This window comes from Pleurodeles waltl, chromosome 11 (assembly GCF_031143425.1).
Source record: "Pleurodeles waltl isolate 20211129_DDA chromosome 11, aPleWal1.hap1.20221129, whole genome shotgun sequence".
NCBI classification, from domain to species: domain Eukaryota; kingdom Metazoa; phylum Chordata; class Amphibia; order Caudata; family Salamandridae; genus Pleurodeles; species Pleurodeles waltl.
The window spans coordinates 363261376-363285517 of record NC_090450.1 but is presented as its reverse complement, the minus strand read 5'-3'; the positions used below and the strand labels follow the sequence as shown (position 1 = coordinate 363285517).

General features: G+C 48.0%; 1 protein-coding gene across 3 annotated transcripts in view; it reads right to left on the bottom strand.

Annotated features, from left to right (window-relative positions):
- The window catches only part of KIF1A (kinesin family member 1A), a 3950406-nt gene that overhangs the window by 1518020 nt on the left and 2408244 nt on the right, over positions 1 to 24142 (bottom strand). For all 3 annotated transcript variants that reach the window (XM_069213666.1, XM_069213667.1, XM_069213668.1), the window contains exon 36: positions 17893 to 17977. In XM_069213666.1, coding sequence (XP_069069767.1) covers positions 17893 to 17977 — 85 coding nt within the window. The remainder of the gene's footprint in view (positions 1 to 17892; positions 17978 to 24142) is intronic.

The following is a 24142-nucleotide window of genomic DNA, read 5'->3' as shown; positions in this document are numbered from 1 at the left end:
ACAGGTCGCTCAATACCTATGGTCCAGCTCCATAATAGTAACTCCGAACCTAGAAATGTTTGGTATCAAGCATGTCGGAATCATACCCCAAAACTAATGCCAGTATTAGTGCCATAATTCCATACACTCTGGGGGCTCCTTAGAGGACCCCCCAGTATTGCTCCAACCAGTCTTAAAGGGTTTGCGTGGAGCAAAGGATTTCTTGTTGGAGAGGGAATGCAATACCCTCTCCTTTGGAAATAGGTGTTACTGGGCTGGGGAGGGGTAGCCTCCCTGCACCACCAGACTGCTTTGAAAGGTACATTTGGTGCCCTCCTTGCATAATCCGGTTTGCACAAGTTCAGGGATCCCCGGTCTCTGCTCTGGTGCAAAACTGCATGAAGGAAAGGGGAATGACCACTCTCCTGTCCACCACCACCCCAGAGGTGGTGCCCAGAGCTCCTCCAGGTGGCTACTTGATTCTGCCATCTTGGAAACAAGAAGTGAAGAGGCCCCTGGGAGTATCTGGTTGGTCAGGACAGATAGCTGACATCAATGACCCCCTCTGATAGGTGGTCACCCTACTGAGTGACTAAGTCCCCTGTTAGGGCTATTTAGGGGCTCCCATGCGGGTGGGTCCCATATTCAGTGTGCAAGACTCACCAGGACTCCTCTGAATCAACCTCTTCTGCTCCTGGACACCAGAACCACTGCTGGACTTCTCCAGAACCAAACAAGCCTGCAACACCCGAGATGACCTCGCAAAATTGTTTCTCCGGCTCCTTCCAGCAATCGTAACACTTCCATGGCTATGCATCCTCTGGAGTTGGCAAGATGTCAGCTGCACCAAAGTAGCAAGAAGGAATCTCGTTTGGAGTGAAGGAGTCACTTCCCTGCATCTGCAGGTACCTAAGACAACGATGCCCAGCTGCTGGGATCTGCTCTTCCCTGGAACTGTGTGAATCTCTGGATACTGAGTAGTCCTCTAGGTCCTCTCTGCCTTCTATCCAACTTGGGAGATGGTGAGACCTTCCCTATTCCTGCAGGACAGTATCCCTGTGCACCGCAACTCTTGCAGCAGCCAAGGCTTGTGATTGCTTCTGCTGGCTCTCCTGGATGCTGAGGGTCAGTCCGGACTCCCCTCGAAGGGTTGAGTCCCCTGGTCCTTGCTGGTCCTCTTTACCTCTGCAAATCCTCTTCTGTCCGGATTTGCACTTATCAAGGCTCCTTAGTGGTCCTTCTGACCACTGACCCCTGACCCATCTGCGACCTGGCAACTGGCGTGGGACAGCTTCTGCACAACTTCAGGGACTTCTTTGCAGCTCCTGGCTCCACAGCTGACCTTCATATTCCACTGTCGACCAAGATCTTCTCCCACAGAAGGGTGGGCAGTGGCTCCTGCCCCATCTGGATACTCCTGTGTGGACTGGACTCTGTCCCCTTTTTTTGCAGGTCCTCTTCATCTGGAATCCACCATTGGGTTCCACTGGACTGGTCCTGCTCATGCTAACTTCCTTTTTCAAGACCCCTTGTTAGTCTATGGGAAGATCAGGTAACGTACCTCTGCTCTCCTGGTTGCTGGGGGACACCTAGGTACACACCTCTTGGGGTTCCAAGTTCTCCCAGCTCCCTACTAGCTACTCAACATTCTTGGGTGGGGGACCTGACTTTGCATTTCACTATTTTAGTATATGGTTGGCTCCCCTACAGGGCCCTAGCTATTTCCTGATATTTCTTTCCAATGCATGTTGTTTTTCTATGTTAATTCCTAGTACTTACAGTGTATATATAGTGTATACTTACCTCTTGTTGGGGGTCTGCCTATACTAATCTAGTTCGTTGTTACTGTAATAAAGTACCTTTATTTTTGCAACACTTTTTTTTTCATGTGCGATAAGTTACTGTGAGACTTCTGTGGCATTGCAAGTGCTTTACACTCCTCTTGATGAAGTCTTGGCTGCTCACCACAGCCACTACTAGAAAGCCCTGGCTTCCTAGATGCTGTTCACTAACTAATAAGGGGGTTACCTGATATAAGGTGCAAACACCACACCAGGCCAGCCTTCCTACATGGCGCATCCAGGGTAACCTTACCCTGGATAATGTGATAACTGTGGATATTGGGAAAGGGCCCACAAGCGGTGACTGCATTTTGGATCCTAGTGGGCTAAGAATACTAAACTGGAACATCGCAGGTCGGCGCTCCAAGATTGCACTCCACAGAAGTAACTCTCCTACTATTATGAGAAGGAACACTCTTACTGTGATGTGAGGTAGCACTATTACTGTGGTGTGAATTCACATCAGTACCAGCTATGCTAGGTGGTCTGCTAATGGGCAGGTTGGGAAAGTTCCCTTCTAAATCCTTTGCTATGGGTGCCCCTGGGTCAGATTGGGAACCATCAGCTAATTTCTCCACAGAAGTGCCAACTCTGGTCTTATCTTGTTCAATGAGCATATTAACCAACAGTTCACTAGAGGGATTCTTCCCTACCCCTAAACCTCTTTCAATGCAGAGACTCCTTGCTCCTTTCCAGCTAAGGTGATCATAAGCAATTTTTGACAGATCAACAGTTTGGCCTGTACCAGACATTTTAGAAAGTGTTTAAGGGACAGAAAAAGAAAGAAAAAGTTTTTAGAACTTTTTAAAGAACAGAAAAAAAACTTTTAAAACTTTTTAAGAACTTTTTAGAAAGTTTAGAGGTACTTTTCAGCACTTAGCAAAAGAAGTGAGAGAAGAAAAGCAAAACTTTTTGGTTAGGTGTACATACACTGAACTTGTTTTGTATATTTTTCTCTTATGAAAAGTAAAATGACAAAAGTGGTAAGTAGTTGCAAAGTACTTATCCCACCGCTGCACAACCAATGTAGGAGGCTGGACTGGCTTGTAGTGAGTACCAAGGGGTACCTACACCTTGCACCAGGCCCAGGTATCCCTTATTAGTGTAGAGGGGTGTCTAGCAGCTTAGGCTGATAGAAAAGGTAGCTTAGCAGAGCAGCTTAGGCTGAACTAGGAGACGAGTGAAGCTCCTACAGTACCACTAGTGTCACTTGCACAATATCATAAGAAAACACAATACACAGATATACTAAAAATAAAGGTACTTTATTTTTATGACAATATGCCAAAGTATCTCAGTGAGTACCCTCAGTATGAGGATAGCAAATATACACAAGATATACTGTATGTACACAATACCAAAATATGCAGTAATAGCAATAGAAAACAGTGCAAACAATGTATAGTCACAATAGAATGCAATGGGGGCACATAGGGATAGGGGCACACAAACCATACACTCTAGAAGTGGAATGCGAACCACGAATGGACCCCAAACCTATGTGACCCTGTACAGGGTCGCTGGGACTGTAAGAAAACAGTGAGGGTTAGAAAAAGAGCCCACCCCAAGACCCTGAAAAGTGGGTGCAAAGTGCACCTAAGTTCCCCAAAGACCACAGAAGTCGTGATAGGGGAATTCTGCAGGAAAGACCAACACCAGCAATGCAACAACAATGGATTTCCAGACGAGAGTACCTGTGGAACAAGGGGACCAAGTCCAAAAGTCACGATCAAGTCGGGAGTGGGCAGATGCCCAGGAAATGCCAGCTGTGGGTGCAAAGAAGCTGCCACCGGATGGTAGAAGCTATGGATTCTGCAAGAACGACAAAGGCTAGACACTTCCCCTTTGGAGGATGAATGTCCCACGTCATGAAGAGTCGTGCAGAAGTGTTTTCCCGCAGAAGACCGCAAACATGCCTTGCTAGCTGCAAGGGTCACGGTTAGGGTTTTTGGATGCTGCTGTGGCCCAGGAGGGACCAGGATGTCGTCAATTGCGTGAGGGGGCGTCCAGCAAGACAAAGAGCCCACTCAGAAGCAAGCAGCACCCACAGAAGTGCTAGAACAGGCACTACAAAGTGGAGTGAATCGGTGCTCACCTGAAGTTGCATAAGAGAGTCCCACGACGCAGGAGGACAACTCAGGAGATTGTGCAATGCAGGTTAGAGTGCCGGGGACCCAGGCTTGGCTGTGCACAAAGGAAATCCTCGGAGAGTGCACAGGAGCCGGAGTAGCTGCAAAACACGCGGTTCCCAGCAATGCAGTCTAGCGTGGGGAGGCAAGGACTTACCTCCACCAAACTTAGACTGCAGAGTCACTGGACTGTGGGAGTCACTTGGACAGAGTTGCTGAGTTCAAGGGACCTCGCTCGTCGTGCTGAGAGGAGACCCAGAGGACCGGTGATGCAGTTCTTCGGTGCCTGCGGTTGCAGGGGGAAGATTCCGTCGACCCACTGGAGATTTCTTCGGAGCTTCTAATGCAGAGAGAAGGCAGACTACCCCCACAGCATGCACCACCAGGAAAACAGTCGAGAAGGCGGCAGGATCAGCGTTACAAGGTCGCAGTAGTCGTCTTCGCTACTTTGTTGCAGTTTTGCAGGCTTCCAGCGCGGTCAGCAGTCGATTCCTTGGCAGAAGGTGAAGAGAGAGATGCTGAGAAACTCTGATGAGCTCTTGCATTCGCTATCTAAGGAATTCCCCAAAGCAGAGACCCTAAATAGCCAGAAAAGGAGGTTTGGCTACCTAGGAGAGAAGATAGGCTAGCAACACCTGAAGGAGCCTATCAGAAGGAGTCTCTGACGTCACCTGCTGGCCCTGGCCACTCAGAGCAGTCCAGTGTGCCAGCAGCACCTCTGTTTCCAAGATGGCAGAGGTCTGGAGCACACTGGAGGAGCTCTGGGCACCTCCCAGGGGAGGTGCAGGTCAGGGGAGTGGTCACTCCCGTTTCCTTTGTCCAGTTTCGCGCCAGAGCAGGGCTGAGGGATCCCTGAACCGGTGCAGACTGGCTTATGCAGAGATGGGCACCATCTGTGCCCATCAAAGCTTTTCCAGAGGCTGGGGGAGGCTACTCCTCCCCAGCCCTGACACCTTTTTCCAAAGGGAGAGGGTGTAACACCCTCTCTCTGAGGAAGTCCTTTCTTCTGCCTTCCTGGGCCAAGCCTGGCTGGACCTCAGGAGGGCAGAAACCTGTCTCAGGGGATGGCAGCAGCAGCAGCTGCAGTGAAACCCCGGGAACTGTAGTTTGGCAGTACCGGGTCTGAGCTAGAGACTCGGGGGATCATGGAATTGTCTCCCCAATGCCAGAATGGCATTGGGGTGACAATTCCATGATGTTAGACATGTTACATGGCCATATTCGGAGTTACCATTGTAACGCTATACATATGTCGTGACATATGTATAGTGCACGCGTGTAATGGTGCCCCTGCACTCACAAAGTCCGGGGAATTTGCCCTGAACAATGTGGGAGCACCTTGGCTAGTGCCAGGGTGCCCACACACTAAGTAACTTAGCACCCAACCTTTACCAGGTAAAGGTTAGACATATAGGTGACTTATAAGTTACTTAAGTGCAGTGGTAAATGGCTGTGAAATTACATGGACGTTATTTCACTCAGGCTGCACTGGCAGGCCTGTGTAAGAATTGTCAGATCTCCCTATGGGTGGCACAAGAAATGCTGCAGCCCATAGGGGTCTCCTGGAACCCCCAATACCCTGGGTACCTCAGTACCATATACTAGGGAATTATAAGGGTGTTCCAGTATGCCAATGTAAATTGGTGAAATTGGTCACTAGCCTGTTAGTGACAATTTGTACAGAGAGAGCATAACCACTGAGGTTCTGGTTAGCAGAGCCTCAGTGAGACAGTTAGGCATCACACAGAGAACATATACATATAGGTGACAAACGTATGAGCACTGGGGTCCTGGCTAGCAGGATCCCAGTGACACATAACAAACATACTGAAAACATAGGGTTTTCACTATGAGCAGTGGTCCCTGGCTGGCAGGATCCCAGTGAGACAGTGAAAACACCCTGACATACACTCACAAACAGGCCAAAAGTGGGGGTAACAAGGCTAGAAAGAGGCTACTTTCTCACACTTGCCGCCGAGGCGTCCCCTCGTCCCAGCGCCGATCCGAGGTCAGGGGGATTTTTCCGGTCTTTTCTTCAGTTTTCTGCCGGCAGTAGAGCGATGTCAGCAGGAGGGAGGGGGGAGGGAAGCGCGACCGCAGGCCGCACGGCCATCGGTCTCCGGCCAGGGGCCCCCAGGGCCGGTCCTGAGCACTGCGTCCCGGGTCACTGTGCTCACCTCTCAATGCCAGGGGCATTCAATGGGGGTGTGCCCGGGTGAAGACTGGGCCAAGTGCAGGCCCATCTGCACCTGTCAGCAGCCAACGGAGGCTGGGCTAGGCCCCCACTCTATGGTGGGTAGCACATGCGGCCCTGCAGACTTTTAGGTGAGGAGATTTTGCTTGATTTTGTGTATTTAATTCTTGTCATAGGAAAGCACAGGGGCATGAGCTGCCTAGGGACTACCCCCCTCCCCTGAAAAATCCCCTATAAATCGACCCCCACTGACCTAATGCTGGAGCGAGCAGTGGCAGTTGTGAGTAACGAAATCGCACTTACAGAGCGACGACTGTCACTGGGCATGCGGAGGCTGGAAATACCCACATAGAAGCAAATACGACAGGGGTTTCCCTGGCAGATCACATTGTGGAATCCATTAGAAGTGTTGGTGAGGCTACTGTGTCCTCTTTGGTATCCCAGGAAGAAGCTCAGGGTGAAGGGAGTGTCTCAAATCTTGGTCAATGTTTGTTCGGGGAATGGCAGGTCTCAGGCAATTAAACTGCACATTTATGGACTGAGGCAGTCATTCAACCAAATTCTCCAGTGCAGGCTAAGCAAGCCTCACGAGCGAAGGGCAAGACTAAGAGTTTAGGTAAACCACCAAGAAGGCCATCCTGTACAGCAATATCAAACGTGCCTAGTGTTTCCGAGGAGGATTTGTAAAACAGCGTTGTATAAATTCTTGACTCTTCTTTACAGCCAATTAAAGAGGGCATTGATAAGATTGAATCTCATCTGACCACTCTTGCTCAGTCAAAGGTCTACGATACCCATGTGGAGGCCTTTTGTGGCACTTGTTCTTCAGCAAGACAAGTAATAGCACCCAATTCTGCAGTTTCCGGATCACCTGGAGTCTCTACGGCTGATTCCTTAAAAAGGACTATAACTAAGGTGGTCGTTATTTCGCATCCAGCCTTGCCCTTCTGCTATGGCAGCTCGGGTAAGTTTGCATCACCAGGAGCTCATTTTAGCCATTCAGAGGGGTGCTGGGACTGCTGCTAGCCCACACATATTGAATTTGCCATCGGCCTCATGCCCTTCTGTGCTGGTTTTGGCAGGGGTGCCACTGTTCCAAGCCTACCAGGAGGACTCATTGAGTTGCCTCCGTAACAAAGTCATAAACTGGCTAAGCACGCACATGCACTTTAATCTGGTGGACAGCAAACATATCCTTATGATGTGCAGAGCAGGGTGAGTTGGACCAGCACAAAAACACATAGGGGGTCATTCCGACCCCGGCGGGCGGCGGGCACCGCCCGCCAGGCGGTGACTGCCAAAAGACCGCACCGCGGTCAAATGACCGCGGCGGTCATTTTGACTTTCCCGCTGGGCTGGCAGGCGACCGCCAAAAGGCCGCCCGCCCGCCCAGCGGGAAAGCCCCAGCAACGATGAAGGCGGCTCCGAATGGAGCCGGCGGAGTTGCTGGTGTGCGACGTCCCCGGCCGCCAGGGTCGGAATGACCCCCATAGTGACTGTGTGGTAATCAATTTTAAGTATCCATCAGTTTTGGGGAGTCTTTTGGGCACACATTCAGCACATTTTGCAAGGTATTCTAAGATTTGTTCCACTGCCTTTGGGCTATTTTTATAAACTGTCTAGTTCTCAGAGTCAGAGAGTGGCCCGGAGGGTGCTGCATTCAGCAGATAGGGCTGTGGAATGTTACAACAGTTTTGCTCCATTAATGTGGTGTGAAGGTGTGGACTGACTGCGGCATTTGCAGACATAGGTGCCTCAAAGGGACCTGCACTTGAGAAATAATTTTAGTTACTCAGTCCCTTTGATGAGGGGGGGAGTTATCAGTAAGTAGGGCACTTGAGCACTTTGGTAGTGGAGTGTATGAAAGTCACTACTTTTGGCATGGTAACCCCCTCTATTTGCCTGTTATCAGTGTGCTTAGACTGTTTTCACTGGGATCCTGCTAGCCAGGACCCCAGTGATTGTGCTCTCTCCTCTAAATTTGGTTGCCTTGGTACCGTTTACATGCCACAATTGGCATGCTGGTGTACCCCTATAAGTCTCTAGTATATGGTATTTAGGTATCAAGGGCATTGGTACACCAGGGGTCTCCCATGGGCTACAGTATGTATTATGTCACCCACGGGAGCACATGCAAACTGAATCTGCAGGCCTGCCATTGCAGCCTTTGTGAAAAGGTGCATGCACCCTTTCACTACTGGTCACTACACCAGGTCACTGTAAGTCATCCCTATGGTAGGCTCTTTCAGCCCAAAGGGCAGGGTGCAATGTTCCTGTGTGTGACAGCACCCCTGCATAAGCAGAGGTGCCCCTACGTTCTCCACTTCCAAACACTGGACTTCATAAGTATGGGGAAGCCATTTTATTTGTGTACTGGCCACAGGTCGCTCAATACCTATGGTCCAGCTCCTTAATAGTAACTCCGAACCTAGAAATGTTTGGTATCAAGCATGTCGGAATCATACCCCAAAACTAATGCCAGTATTAGTGCCATAATTCCATACACTCTGGGGGCTCCTTAGAGGACCCCCCAGTATTGCTCCAACCAGTCTTAAAGGGTTTGCGTGGAGCAAAGGATTTCTTGTTGGAGAGGGAATGCAATACCCTCTCCTTTGGAAATAGGTGTTACTGGGCTGGGGAGGGGTAGCCTCCCTGCACCACCAGACTGCTTTGAAAGGTACATTTGGTGCCCTCCTTGCATAATCCGGTTTGCACAAGTTCAGGGATCCCCGGTCTCTGCTCTGGTGCAAAACTGCATGAAGGAAAGGGGAATGACCACTCTCCTGTCCACCACCACCCCAGAGGTGGTGCCCAGAGCTCCTCCAGGTGGCTACTTGATTCTGCCATCTTGGAAACAAGAAGTGAAGAGGCCCCTGGGAGTATCTGGTTGGTCAGGACAGATAGCTGACATCAATGACCCCCTCTGATAGGTGGTCACCCTACTGAGTGACTAAGTCCCCTGTTAGGGCTATTTAGGGGCTCCCATGCGGGTGGGTCCCATATTCAGTGTGCACGACTCACCAGGACTCCTCTGAATCAACCTCTTCTGCTCCTGGACACCAGAACCACTGCTGGACTTCTCCAGAACCAAACAAGCCTGCAACACCCGAGATGACCTCGCAAAATTGTTTCTCCGGCTCCTTCCAGCAATCGTAACACTTCCATGGCTATGCATCCTCTGGAGTTGGCAAGATGTCAGCTGCACCAAAGTAGCAAGAAGGAATCTCGTTTGGAGTGAAGGAGTCACTTCCCTGCATCTGCAGGTACCTAAGACAACGATGCCCAGCTGCTGGGATCTGCTCTTCCCTGGAACTGTGTGAATCTCTGGATACTGAGTAGTCCTCTAGGTCCTCTCTGCCTTCTATCCAACTTGGGAGATGGTGAGACCTTCCCTATTCCTGCAGGACAGTATCCCTGTGCACCGCAACTCTTGCAGCAGCCAAGGCTTGTGATTGCTTCTGCTGGCTCTCCTGGATGCTGAGGGTCAGTCCGGACTCCCCTCGAAGGGTTGAGTCCCCTGGTCCTTGCTGGTCCTCTTTACCTCTGCAAATCCTCTTCTGTCCGGATTTGCACTTATCAAGGCTCCTTAGTGGTCCTTCTGACCACTGACCCCTGACCCATCTGCGACCTGGCAACTGGCGTGGGACAGCTTCTGCACAACTTCAGGGACTTCTTTGCAGCTCCTGGCTCCACAGCTGACCTTCATATTCCACCGTCGACCAAGATGTTCTCCCACAGAAGGGTGGGCAGTGGCTCCTGCCCCATCTGGATACTCCTGTGTGGACTGGACTCTGTCCCCTTTTTTTGCAGGTCCTCTTCATCTGGAATCCACCATTGGGTTCCACTGGACTGGTCCTGCTCATGCTAACTTCCTTTTTCAAGACCCCTTGTTAGTCTATGGGAAGATCAGGTAACGTACCTCTGCTCTCCTGGTTGCTGGGGGACACCTAGGTACACACCTCTTGGGGTTCCAAGTTCTCCCAGCTCCCTACTAGCTACTCAACATTCTTGGGTGGGGGACCTGACTTTGCATTTCACTATTTTAGTATATGGTTGGCTCCCCTACAGGGCCCTAGCTATTTCCTGATATTTCTTTCCAATGCATGTTGTTTTTCTATGTTAATTCCTAGTACTTACAGTGTATATATAGTGTATACTTACCTCTTGTTGGGGGTCTGCCTATACTAATCTAGTTCGTTGTTACTGTAATAAAGTACCTTTATTTTTGCAACACTTTTTTTTTCATGTGCGATAAGTTACTGTGAGACTTCTGTGGCATTGCAAGTGCTTTACACTCCTCTTGATGAAGTCTTGGCTGCTCACCACAGCCACTACTAGAAAGCCCTGGCTTCCTAGATGCTGTTCACTAACTAATAAGGGGTTACCTGATATAAGGTGCAAACACCACACCAGGCCAGCCTTCCTACATGGCGCATCCAGGGTAACCTTACCCTGGATAATGTGATAACTGTGGATATTGGGAAAGGGCCCACAAGCGGTGACTGCATTTTGGATCCTAGTGGGCTAAGAATACTAAACTGGAACATCGCAGGTCGGCGCTCCAAGATTGCATTGCCAGAAGAGTATTAGATCATTTGACACTGTGATGCTCCATGAAACTTGGGAAGTTAACCAGATTCTGTTGGATGGGTATATATGCTTTCATGTGCCTGCTTCACCACCTTGGGCTGGTAGAGCTGCGGGAGGTTTATCTATTTGGGTCAACCTCTCATTGGGAGAATGCCTGGAGGCAGTTAAGTACATCAGGATTTGACTTTCAGACTGTTATGCTCCATTTTTATGAATTTTTTTAATAGTGATTTTGTGAATGTTCCCAATTATATATTTCCTGCCTTCTTTTCTTACATCTCAACCCTAGTAGATAATAGGAGTCAGCAAGGCCAACAAACCTATTTATGCATCCGGGGAATTTCAATGCGAGACTTTCGTACTTATATGGTGTGGGGGATGAACCAGCGACTAGTAAAAGCAGTGTGTGGGGAAAAGAACTGGAGGGCTTTGTGACCTCAGCTGATTTGTATAATGTCATGGAGGTAGTGGGGATTAACAAGCAGGTTCTTCCAACTTATAGAGATAATAGGGGCTGCACAATTATTGATTATATCTTTATAACACACAATTTGAACGGTTTGTTATCTTACCGAAAAATTGTTGAACCCGATGGGGATAATAATGCAAATGAAATAAACTTGAGGGTTCCAACTAGGAATTTCATCAGGAGGCAACCTCTCTGTGACCTTGTACCCTTCACCCAATCACCTTAGGCTGCGCTGGAAGCTGCGTGACCCTTTAAAGTTTCTTAAAGGTATAGTTATAGGACACTTTGAAATGGTCATGGAGCGCCTCCAATTGGGTGTGAGTAACAGTGGAGTCATTGTTTGGACTTTTGTTAGTTTGTGTGTTAAGATCCATTGCTCCCTGTCTAGGCCTAATAAAACTATTTTAGGATGCCCTCGTTGGTTTGGTCAGGAGTGTTCACAAGCCAACCATGCTCTCCGCAGACCACAAGATTGTTCCCCAGTGGCTACCCAGCGCAAATTGTATATAACTGTCATTGGTGGGAGGAGAAAGGAATTTATAACTAACCAGTGGGATTTATTAACAATTGCAGCTAGCACAAAGGAAAGTAAGAAATTCTGGAGGGTGGTTTCAAATTTGTGCACCCTGGATTCTAGAGAGTCACTCACCCAGACCTGTATAAAAGGGGAAGAATGGGAGGCACACTTCACTAAAGTATATTATGCAGAAAATGATAGTTGCATACAATCAGGGTTAGGAGAAATTACTACCCCGCTATTTTCTTTGCAGGAAGCGGTATTGGCTATCCAGGAGAACATCAGCAGGAAAGCGCCTGGCCCAGATGGTGTTCTCATATATGTCATCAAATGTAATAGTGACCTCCGGGCCCCGCTGCTGACCAGTGTAGGAGGCTGGCCTGGCTTGTAGTGGGTACCTGATGGTACTTACACTTTGTGCCAGGTCCATTTATCCCATATTAGTAGATTAGTAGTGTTCTAGCAGCTGATAGAGGTAGCTATAGCAGAGCAGTTTAGGCTGAACTAGGAGACATGCAAAGCTCCTACTATACCACTTATATCATATAGCACTTTATCATAAGAAACACAATACTCAGAGTTACTAAAAATAAAGGTACTTTATTTGAGTGACAATGTGCCAAAAGTATATCAGAGGATATACTCCCTTAGGAGGTAAGTAATATACACAAAATATACACACAAACCAAAATCAGGTAAGTAAACAGAAAAGTAGTGCAAACACCGTAGAATACAATAGGATGCAATAGGAGACAATAGGCCTAAGGGCAACACAAACCAAATGCTCCAAATGTGGAATGCGAACCACAAATGGACCCCAGGCCTAGTGTAGTGTGAAGGGGGTCATTGGGAGTGTAAGAACACACTAAGGGTGTCCAAGATACCCCTCCCCAAGACCCTGAAAAGTAGGAATAAAGTTACCCTACTACCCCAGAGAGAAAGTAAAGTCGAGATAGGGATTCTGCAAAGGCAACAACCGACTCCAAAGCACTGAAGACGGATTCCTGGACCTGAGGACCTGTAAAGGAAGGGGACCAAGTCCAAGAGTCACGCAAGTGTCCGGGGGGGCAGGAGCTCACTAAACCCCAGATGAAGGTGCAAAAGGGCTCCCGGTGGAAGAAGCCAAAGATTCTGCAACAACGGAAGGTGCTAGGAACTTCTCCTTTGGTGAGAAGATGTCCCACGGCGGGCTGTAGGATGCAGAGTTGTTTCCATGCAGAAAGACCGCACACAAGCCTTGCTAGCTGCAAGAGTCATGGTTAAAGAAAATGGGTGCTGCCCGAGCCCAGGAAGGACCAGGAGGTCGCCCCTTGGAGGAGGAGACAGAGGGGGTGCTCAGCAGCACAGAGAGCCCATGCACAAGCACACAGCACCCGGAGAAACACTTGAACAGGCATTCAAGAAATCTGAGCACGGCGGTCATCTCAACACAACAAAAGAGGGTCCCACGAAGTAGGTGGTCAACTCAGCGCATTGAGCAATGCAGGACGGAATGCTGGGGACCTGGGCTATGCTGTGCATCAAGGGTTCCTTGCAAACATGCACAGAAGCCCTAGAAGCTGCAGATCACGCAGTACACAGGATTACTGTCTGGCATGGGGAGGCAAGGACTTACCTCCACCAAATTTTGACCGAAGGACCACTGGACTGTCAGGGTCACTTGGATCCAGCCTCTGTGCTCCAGGGACCACACTTGTCAAGATTAGAGGGTACCCAGAGGACCGGTGATGCAGAAGTTTGGTGCATGAGTTAGCAGGAGGAAGATTCCGTTGACCCACGGGATATTTCTTCTTGGCTTCCAGTGCACGATGAAGGCAGAGAGCCCTCAGAGCATGCACCACCAGGAAACAGTTGAGAAAGCCAGCAGGATTAGGCGCTACAATGTCGCTGGTAGTTGTCTTGCTACTTTGTTGCGGTTTTGCAGGCGTCCTGGAGCAGTCAGCGGTTGATCCTTGGCAGAAGTTGAAGAGAGAGATGCAGAGCAACTCTGGTGAGCTCTTGCATTTGTTATCTGAAGAAAAACCCACAGGAGAGACCCCAAATAGCCCTCAGAGGAGGATTGGCCACCTAACCTCGTAAGCACCTATCAGGAGGGGTCTCTGACGTCACTTGCTGGCACTGGCCACTCAAAGGCCTCCATTGTGCCCTCACACCTCTGCATTCAAGATGGCAGAGGTCTGGGACACACTGGAGGAGCTCTGGGCACCACCCCAGGGGTGGTGAGGGACAGGGGAGTGGTCACGCCACTTTCCTTTGTCCAGTTTTGCACAAGAGCAGGGGCTGGGGGATCTCTGAACCGGTGTAGACTGGCTTATGCAAGGAGGGCACCATCTGTGCCCTTCAAAGCATTTCCAGAGGCTGGGGAGGCTACTCCTCCCCAGCCCTCAACACCTATTTCCAAAGGGAGAGGGTGTAACATCCTCTCTCAGAGGAAGTCCTTTGTTCTGCCTTCCTGGGACTGGGCTGGCCAGACCCCAGGAGGGCAGAAGCCTGTCTGTGGGTTGGCAGCAGCGGTAGCTGCAGTGAAAACCCCAGAGAGCTAGTTTGGCAGTACCCGGGGACCATGCTGGAGCACCGGGGATGCATGGGATTGCCACCCCAATACCAGATTCGGCATGGGGGGACAATTCCATGATATTAGACATGTTACATGGCCATATTCGGAGTTACCATTGTGAAGCTACATATAGGTATTGACCTATATGTAGTGCATGCGTGTAATGGTGTCCCCGCACTCACAAAGTCCGGGGAAATTGCCCTGAATAATGTGGGGACACCTTGGCTAGTGCCAGGGTGCCCTCACACTTAGTAATTTTGCACCTACGCTTCACCAAGTGAGGATTCGACATATAGGTGACTTATAAGTTACGTAAGTGCAGTGTAAAATGGCTGTGAAATAACGTGGACGCTATTTCACTCAGGCTGCAGTGGCAGTCCTGTATAAGAATTGTCTTAGCTCCCTATGGGTGGCAAATGAAATGCTGCAGCCCATAGGGATTTACTGGAACCCCAATACCCTGGGTACCTAGGTACCATATACCAGGGAATTATAAGGGTGTTCCAGTGTGCCAATCAGAATTGGTGAAAATGGTCACTAGCCTGCAGTGACAATTTAAAAAGCAGAGAGAGCATAAACACTGAGGTTCTGGTTAGCAGAGCCTCCGTGATACAGTTAGGCACCACATAGGGAACACATATAGGCCACAAACTATGAGCACTGGGGTCCTGGCTAACAGGATCCCAGTGACACAGGTAAAAACAAACTGACACACAAGTAAAAATGGGGGTAACATGCCAGGCAAGATAGTACTTTCCTACAACCAGTGTTTACAATTCTTTGGATCTGGAGATGATTCCCTACTCTTGGCTGTGTTCAATAACTGTCCCAGTATTAAAGAAGGGCAATAGAGCAGACCCTAAATGCTACAGACCCATTTCATTATTTGACATTCCACGCAAAAATCAAGGACAGAGTCTTATATAGTAGGATAACCGATTGGGCCACTGATAATAGAGTGATTAATAAGTGCCAATATGGTTTTAGAAGCTGCCTTGGAACTATTGACCAATGACTCAATTTAAATTTGATTATTGGTAAGTACTCAGTGGCCATAAATTCCAGTCTATATTTAGCCTTTTTGGATCTGTCCATGGCATTTGATTGTGTGAACTGTGGTAAGATTTGGCAAACATTGGTGAACTTGAAAAAGGATCCTGCTCTTATTCATATGTTGATCTCTTTGCACACAGGCACCCAGGCCAGGGTGAGGTTTGGAAGGAATGGAGAACTTACTAACGATTTTAGAATTCAACGTGGCGTGGCAGGGGTGTGTCCTTGCCCAGCTAATTTTTATTTTGTATATAAATGATTTAGGCACAGTACTTAGTCAGTGTACTTCTGACATGCCCCGAGTGAAGGGTGCTCCCCCTTCCTGTACTACTGTATGCTGATGATGCGGTCTTAATCGCCTGCACCCCAAATGTGCTGTACCTTTTAGTGTGTACCTTTCTTGATTTTATGGGCAAGCTTGAGTTGCACAGTAATTTTGCTAAGTAATTTTTAATGACATGTGGATGTCATCACAAGAAGCCCTTGGCCTTCCATGGAGGTAACAGCATACTCTCAAGCACTAGCACTTTTTTTGAGGGGAGGTGACCTTTAGCTCTTCTGGCTCTTGGGCTCAGCATATAGCACATAGCTTGGCCACGTTTTCAAGGGTGCTTGGTTCTTTGTTGTCCCTTGCGTAAGGGCAGAAGGCCCTTACGTTCCCTTATGCAAATTTGCTATACCCAGTGCACCCCGATAGAAACCTACGGGGCAGGCATTTGGGAACAGGCTGACTCGATAAACTTACAAATGGAAGATAACCGATTTCTTCTGAAAATTCTTCCAGCTCCCTTATTAACCCCTAGTTTCATATGCCATAGCGAACTGGGAGTTGATCACAAGTGATATCACAAGTGATTTCACCCGTAGTAGGCAAGCACTGCTATGGATGTCTATTTGGAGGTCTGAAAAACAGAGCTGACCAAGGAGATAATTTTAGTTTGCTTGGCTTGTGGAAGGGGCCACCTTGCTGTAATATGTCAAATGCTATTTGGAGGGAGTTTAGGCCATTGTTTCTCGGATGGAAGCCAGTTGAGAATCGTTAGCAGAGGGAAAGCAAGAGAGCGGCTGCAGGACTGGGTTAAAGTTGAAAGATTGCAAGTAGATGGGTACAAATCAAGTGTGAAGAACTATTCATGTTTTAATGTGGGGGGAGGGAGCTTCTAAAATTATCTGTGGGATAACAATCTGAATTGGCATAGAAGCTTATTGTTTAGGTTTCGACCCGGTATTTTGAAGTATTCACTTTGTTTCCCCATTGGTTATCAGCCAGATCTTGATGTCCAGACCTTGATGTTAGGCTGTGCCCATGTCGCAATTAGCAAACGCAGACTATGATTCATATTTTTTTTTCCTGTGATTTTTCTATGATGTTTACTAAAAATGTTCTCATTCCCCTAATAAAGGCTAGGAATATCCGTACTCACCTTGTTGCCTATGACATGGTGATGGGGCTAGCTGATGAAGATATCTGTAATCATGTGTTTTTATTTCTTCAGGTAGCTGTCCGCTCGAGAAAATCTATGGGTCCGATTAAGTGCTTTGCTGTGTTGGTTTCTGCTGTTTTTGATTGTTTTTTAAACTGCACATTTTTTATTTGATTTGTTTTTTTTAAATCTGATTTGTTCACATGTGTATTATTTGCTTTTATATTTATTTATTCATATAAACCAAATAAAGATTGACCGAATCGAATCAACTACATTTGGTATTTTTAAGACAAAACATACAGAATGATGCACGGGATCAACATGGGTTCTGTAAATACTCCTTATTCAACATTTGTGAGTCATTCCAAGTATAGGCCAAGTATAGGCCTGGATTTACAAAGAATATGGCGCATGCAGCTTTCATGCCTCCAGAAGACTTGCAAAATCTGACTGCAGTTTCAGTTAAACCTTTACACTTTGCTCACCTTCTCAAGGCTGAAAAATATATTTTTGCTTTAACATACTGAGAAGGGATGTCAATTTTTATGTAGTCCATATGATGGAAACCTTATCTGTAGTCCTATTGCCCTCAGTCTACGAAAGAACAAACATATTTTTGTCGTATCGTCTAATCATGGGCTCCAATTAAAGATATAGAAAGGTGGGTGGAAAAGACGGGCAGGTACACTGAGTACATGAAGACTTCAGACAGTGTGTCATCATGTACCTCCCTAGTGTGTACGTCATCTTCATACTCAGATTCGTTCTCAGAATGTATCAGAAATGTTCCTTTAAGAAATACAATTTTGCAATAAGATGTCTTTGTTACCCCTGCCTTTGTCTCTAGGATAACTTTACTCTGATCTCCAGGGCATACTTTGGGATGACTCGTTTTAGGAATTACATTTTGTAACTACTCACAGCCACCTACCATGATGAGTGTAAAGGCACAAGAGATGCGGGAGAAGCATATGTTATTCACTCGCTATGCCTCGTCTTTGTCAGTTTGTGCTGCTGTTTTGAAAGATGGTGTAGGAATATAAGTGGGAGAGAAAATAACTTGCTAGAGGGTACAGAAGGACAGTGAAAATAACACATCCCGTGGCGATTCAAGCCAATTGGAATATAGGACTTACCCACCACCAGCTCTCTCACACCCTTCCAGCTGATGTCACCCCCGGACTCATGAACGAGGATAATGTTGATTCTTCTCTGGATACCCTGTTAAGTGAGACAGAGACAGAAGATGTCAGACAGGAAATAAAGCATAGTGAGTATTGGAAGGAAATATAGAAACAATGGAAAGCAAAAGGCGTTGGTAGAAGACTATTGCCCTCGGTACAAGTTGTGCCAAATGGGACAGTATATTATTGACAAGCGGTAAAAATACCACCACATCCAGGTAAAGAAATTACAATGCGGTAAATCTCTTATTGTGAGTTTTCAATATCAAAATCAAGCATAACATGCAGAATCGATATTTAACAGATTGAATTCCGCATGCTTGCCTTTTTTTACGGGCCTTTTCCCCTGATAAATTTTGGCAAGTTTGAGGTTCCGGAATCTATCAGAGGAAAACTTCAAGAGTGTGATAATTATCGCGCAACTCCTCAGGAAAGTATCTTCGGGTTGGGGGATTGGAACGCCCCTCCTCCCCAATATTTACTGTCATTCGGGTAACGCTACACAGCTGATGTGCTTTTAAGTTGACTTTTGACTTGGCTGTGGAAAACCATGTTGTGACAAGGCCCAGACATAATGTGTGCATTGAGCCACTTTGTAATTATGGCGTAGTGTTTTTGGCAATCTAATGCCACATAAAGGTAAAAACAATGACGCTATTGTGTTGTTAGGATGGTGCTAGGGGCTCTTAAATCAGTGCCTTAGTTTTTCAGTCACGAATAGCTAAATGAATGACTTCCCCAGGTAGAATGTTCACACTGTTGGTAACTGTGTGTCTGGTGTATGTCAAAGAGGAGTAAAATAGCGGGGCCCACTGTACGCCAGGAGACTCTTGACAAAGCTCATTGTAAGTCATTGAGGCATGGGTAGCAGGAGTAACAAGTGTGTGTGTGTATATGTGTCTGTCTGTCTCTCTGCAAGTCATTACTAAAGAGCTCTGGTGGAGTCATTCTTCCATCAGGTGAAGAATATAGGCCTGTTGGTCTTCAGGGATAAATGTATCAGTAGATAGCTCTGTGTTTGCATGGTTAAGGAGAGACAGACAGATATATATATATATATATACCAGCAGAGCAGTGTGCCTTACACCAAAAACTAAAATGATGTGGAGCGCTGCAGGTCAGGTCACGGTTGCCCTAGTAAAAATGTGTGTCACTTGACTGATTGGTGTGGGATGCTGCTAATCAGAGGGATCGGCACATCTAGGGAACAATCAGGAAACTATGTTGTGTGTGTGTGAGACACTGAGAGGTCAGTAGTAGTACTGAGGTTCATTCTAAGGGTGTTGTGTTTCCTTCAGCAACAGAATGATATCGAATGCTGCAGACTGCTGCTGGTCGGGATGGAGGTATTGTGCCATAGCTGTGTGGGACCTGACTTGATTCCAAAGGGTGCTTAAAAATCAGGGCTGAGCTTCATTGTGTGGGGGATGGGCCACAGAGCTGGCATCCAGATGGTTTTTAGGGCCTCATTTACAAGGTTTTGACACAGGGCAGCATTGGAAGGAATCTTGCTGTGCTGCCCTGTAGGAGGCTGGACTGGCTTGTAGTGAGTACCAAGGGGTACTTGCACCTTGCACCAGGCCCAGTTATCCCTTATTAGTGTATAGGGTGTCTAGCAGCTTAGGCTGATAGATAATGGTAGTTTAGCAGAGCAGCTTAGGCTGAACTAGGAGACGTGTGAAGCTACTACAGTACCACTTAGTGTCATATGCACAATATCATAAGAAAACACAATACACAGTTATACTAAAAATAAAGGTACTTTATTTTTATGACAATATGCCAAAGTATCTTAGAGTGTACCCTCAGTGAGAGGATAGGAAATATACACAAGATATATATACACAATAGCAAAAATATGCAGTATAGTCTTAGAAAACAGTGCAAACAATGTATAGTTACAATAGGATGCAATGGGGAAACATAGGGATAGGGGCAACACAAACCATATACTCTAGAAGTGGAATGCGAACCACGAATGGACCCCAAACCTATGTGACCTTGTAGAGGGTCGCTGGGACTATTAGAAAATAGTGAGAGTTAGAAAAATAACCCTCCCCAAGACCCTGAAAAGTGAGTGCAAAGTGCACTAAAGTTCCCCTAAGGACAAAATAGTCGTGTTAGAGGGAAAATGCAAGGAAAACACAAATCAGCAATGCAACAACGATGGATTCCTGACTGAGGGTACCTGTGGAACAAGGGGACCAAGTCCAAAAGTCACAAGCAGCTCGGAGATGGGCAGATGCCCAAGAAATGCCAGCGGTTGGTGCAAAGAAGCTCTTTCTAGGCTGAAGAACTGTGAATACTGCAGGAACGACAAGGGCTAGAGACTTCCCCTTTGGAGGATGGATCCCCCACGCCTTGGAGAGTCGTGCAGAAGTGTTTTCCCGCCGGATGGACTCCAACAAACCTTGCTACATGCAAATCGTGCGTTTGGCGTTTTTGGACGCTGCTGGGGCCCAGGAGGGACCAGGAGGTCGCAAATTGGACCTGCAGAGAGAGGGGACGTCGAGCAAGACAAAGAGCCCTCACTGAAGCAGGTAGCACCCGGAGAAGTGCCAGAAACAGGCACTACGAGGATGCGTGAAACGGTGCTCGCCGAAGTTGCACAAAGGAGTCCCACGTCGCCGGAGACCAACTTAGAAAGTCGTGCAATGCAGGTTAGAGTGCCGTGGACCCAGGCTTGGCTGTGCACGAAGGATTTCCGCCGGAAGTGCACAGGGGCCGGAATAGCTTGCAAAGTCGCGGTTCCCAGCAATGCAGCCCAGCGAGGTGAGGCAAGGACTTACCTCCACCAAACTTGGGCTGAAGAGTCACTGGACTGTGGGGGTCACTTGGACGGTGTCGCTGGATTCGAGGGACCTCGCTCGTCGTGCTGAGAGGAGACCCAAGGGACCGGAAATGCAGCTTTTTGGTGCCTGCGGTTGCAGGGGGAAGATTCCGTCGACCCACGGGAGATTTCTTCGGAGCTTCTGGTGCAGAGAGGAGGCAGACTACCGCCACAGCATGCACAAGCAGGAAAACAGTCGAGAAGGCGGCAGGATCAGCGTTACAGAGTTGCAGTAGTCGTCTTTGCTACTATGTTGCAGTTTTGCAGGCTTCCAGCGCGGTCAGCGGTCGATTCCTTATCAGAAGGTGAAGAGGGAGATGCAGAGGAACTCGGCTGAGCTCATGCATTCGTTATCTAAAGTTTCCCCAGAGACAGAGACCCTAAATAGCCAGAAAAGAGGGTTTGGCTACCTAGGAGAGAGGAAAGGCTACTAACACCTGAAGGAGCCTATCACAAGGATTCTCTGACGTCACCTGGTGGCACTGGCCACTCAGAGCAGTCCAGTGTGCCAGCAGCACCTCTGTTTCCAAGATGGCAGAGGTCTGGAGCACACTGGAGGAGCTCTGGACACCTCCCAGGGGAGGTGCAGGTCAGGGGAGTGGTCACTCCCCTTTCCTTTGTCCAGTTTCGCGCCAGAGCAGGGGCTAAGGGGTCCCTGAACCGGTGTAGACTGGCTTATGCAGAATTGGGCACATCTGTGCCCAACAAAGCATTTCCAGAGGCTGGGGGAGGCTACTCCTCCCCTGCCTTCACACCATTTTCCAAAGGGAGAGGGTGTCACACCCTCTCTCAGAGGAAGTTCTTTGTTCTGCCATCCTGGGCCAGGCCTGGCTGGACCCCAGGAGGGCAGCTGCCTGTCTGAGGGGTTGGCAGCAGCAGCAGCTGCAGTGAAACCCCAGGAAGGGCAGTTTGGCAGTACCAGGGTCTGTGCTACAGACCACTGGGATCATGGGATTGTGCCAACTATGCCAGGATGGTATAGAGGGGGCAATTCCATGATCATAGACATGTTACATGGCCATATTCGGAGTTACCATGGTGAAGCTACATATAGGTAGTGACCTATATGTAGTGCACGCGTGTAATGGTGTCCCCGCACTCACAAAGTTCAGTGAATTGGCTCTGAACAATGTGGGGGCACCTTGGCTAGTGCCAGGGTGCCCTCACACTAAGTAACTTTGCACCTAACCTTTACCAGGTAAAGGTTAGACATATAGGTGACTTATAAGTTACTTAAGTGCAGTGTAAAATGGCTGTGAAATAACGTGGACGTTATTTCACTCAGGCTGCAGTGGCAGGCCTGTGTAAGAATTGTCAGAGCTCCCTATGGGTGGCAAAAGAAATGCTGCAGCCCATAGGGATCTCCTGGAACCCCAATACCCTGGGTACCTCAGTACCATATACTAGGGAATTATAAGGGTGTTCCAGTAAGCCAATGTAAATTGGTAAAAATGGTCACTAGCCTGTCAGTGACAATTTGAAAGTAATGAGAGAGCATAACCACTGAGGTTCTGGTTAGCAGAGCCTCAGTGAGACAGTTAGGCACCACACAGGGAACATACACATGCACACCTATGAGCACTGGGGCCCTGTGTGACAGGGTCCCAGTGACACATACATATAGGCCACAAACCTATGAGCACTGGGGTCCTGACCAGCAGGATCCCAGTGACACATAACAACCATACTGAAAACATGGTGTTTTCACTATGAGCACTGAGGCCTGGCTATCAGGATCCCAGTGAGACAGTGAAAACAGTGACAAACACCCTGACATACACTCACAAACAGGCCAAAAGTGGGGGTAACAAGGCTAGAAAGAGGCTACCTTCTCACACAACCCCCCCCCCCAAACGAAGGACAATAAGGCTAACCTTGGCCAGTTGAGACTTTATTGTCTAAGTGGTGATAAGTAGAGAGTAGCTCTGCAATAGACTGGTTACTCCCTTTATCATCCACTATATGGTTACTTCCCTGTGGGGATGTAAACCACCCTGTTTGAAGTTTTTTAGCTAAGCAACAATGTGAAGATGTATTTTCAGAGTTTCTATCAGTAAGTTTTAGGTTAGAGCAGTGGGAATTGTCCACTGAACCTATTTGTAGTGATGGAAATGCCAGACAGGGATGCTGTCTCAGAAAAGCCATAGCTGGGCAAAAACTTTGTCCATCTGGCTGGAAGAGAGAACAGGGATGCTGTTTCTCTTGAGTTGGAGCAGGGCAGGGATGCTGTCCTATGAGCTCCACACTAGGGCAGGGATGCTGTCCTAAGTGTTGTGAGGTAGTGCAGGGTTTCTGCACTAAAGTTTCTCTGGGAGGGTTGGAGGGATGCTCCATGTTAACTAAAATGGTGCTGTTTTTCTCACCAATGTTAGTTATCCCACAGAGAGGTACTTCCACCTCAGGGAGTCCAGCTTTGCCAGCTGATGATTCCCTTGGAACAGGTGCCACCCCAGGAGAGGTTTCTCCCACCACAGGAATAGTATCCTGAATGGTAGGGTGGTTAGGGGATACTGTGATACCCTTTTTACCTGTTGATGGAGAGGGATCCTGAGTTTTCAGGCCTTCTCTCCTTTGCTTTTTCATTTCACTTGAAATGAGAGGGAACAATTCCTCAGGGATGCCCAGCATGGCTGCATGGGCATAAAACTCTACATCAGCCCAACCTGAGGCCTCTAGGTCATTACCTAAGAGACAGTCTACAGGTAAGCTAGGTGATACCACCACCTGCTTAGGGCCAGTAACTCCACCCCAACTAAACTGAATTATAGCTAAGGGAAGAAACTTAGTGGAGTTATGGACATCAATAATCTTATACTGTTGTCCAATGATGTGTTGTTCAGGAGGCACTAGGTTTTCAGTCACCAAAGTGAAACTGGCACCTGTGTCCCTGTAGGCCAAGGCCTCAACACCATTTATTGAAACTGTCTGCCTGTACTTATCCATTGTAAGGGGACAAGCAGCCAGTGTGGCAAGGCCAATGCCACTAGGTGTGACAGAAACTGTCTTGGGACTGATTACATCAGTTTCCACTATGGACCCATAAGTGAACCCAACTACACCCTTTGCTTGACTGTTGCCAGCAGTCCCACCACTAGTACCACTACTGCTAGGGGCACTAGAGCTTGATGTATTAGTGGTGGTAGGCTCAGGGGGTTTACCTGGACAGGACTTATCCCCTGGCCTATGGCCTCTGTTTTTACACACAAAGCACCAAGGCTTTTTAATGTGTGCAGGTTGGGAAGAAGAGGAAGAATTTGTTTTATCCCCACCCTCTGAAGAGTGTTTAAGATTTGAAGTGGGATCTTTGGTTTTACCCTTATCCCCATGCTTATCTTGAGATTTTTCACCATCTTTCTTCTTATTGCCATCTTT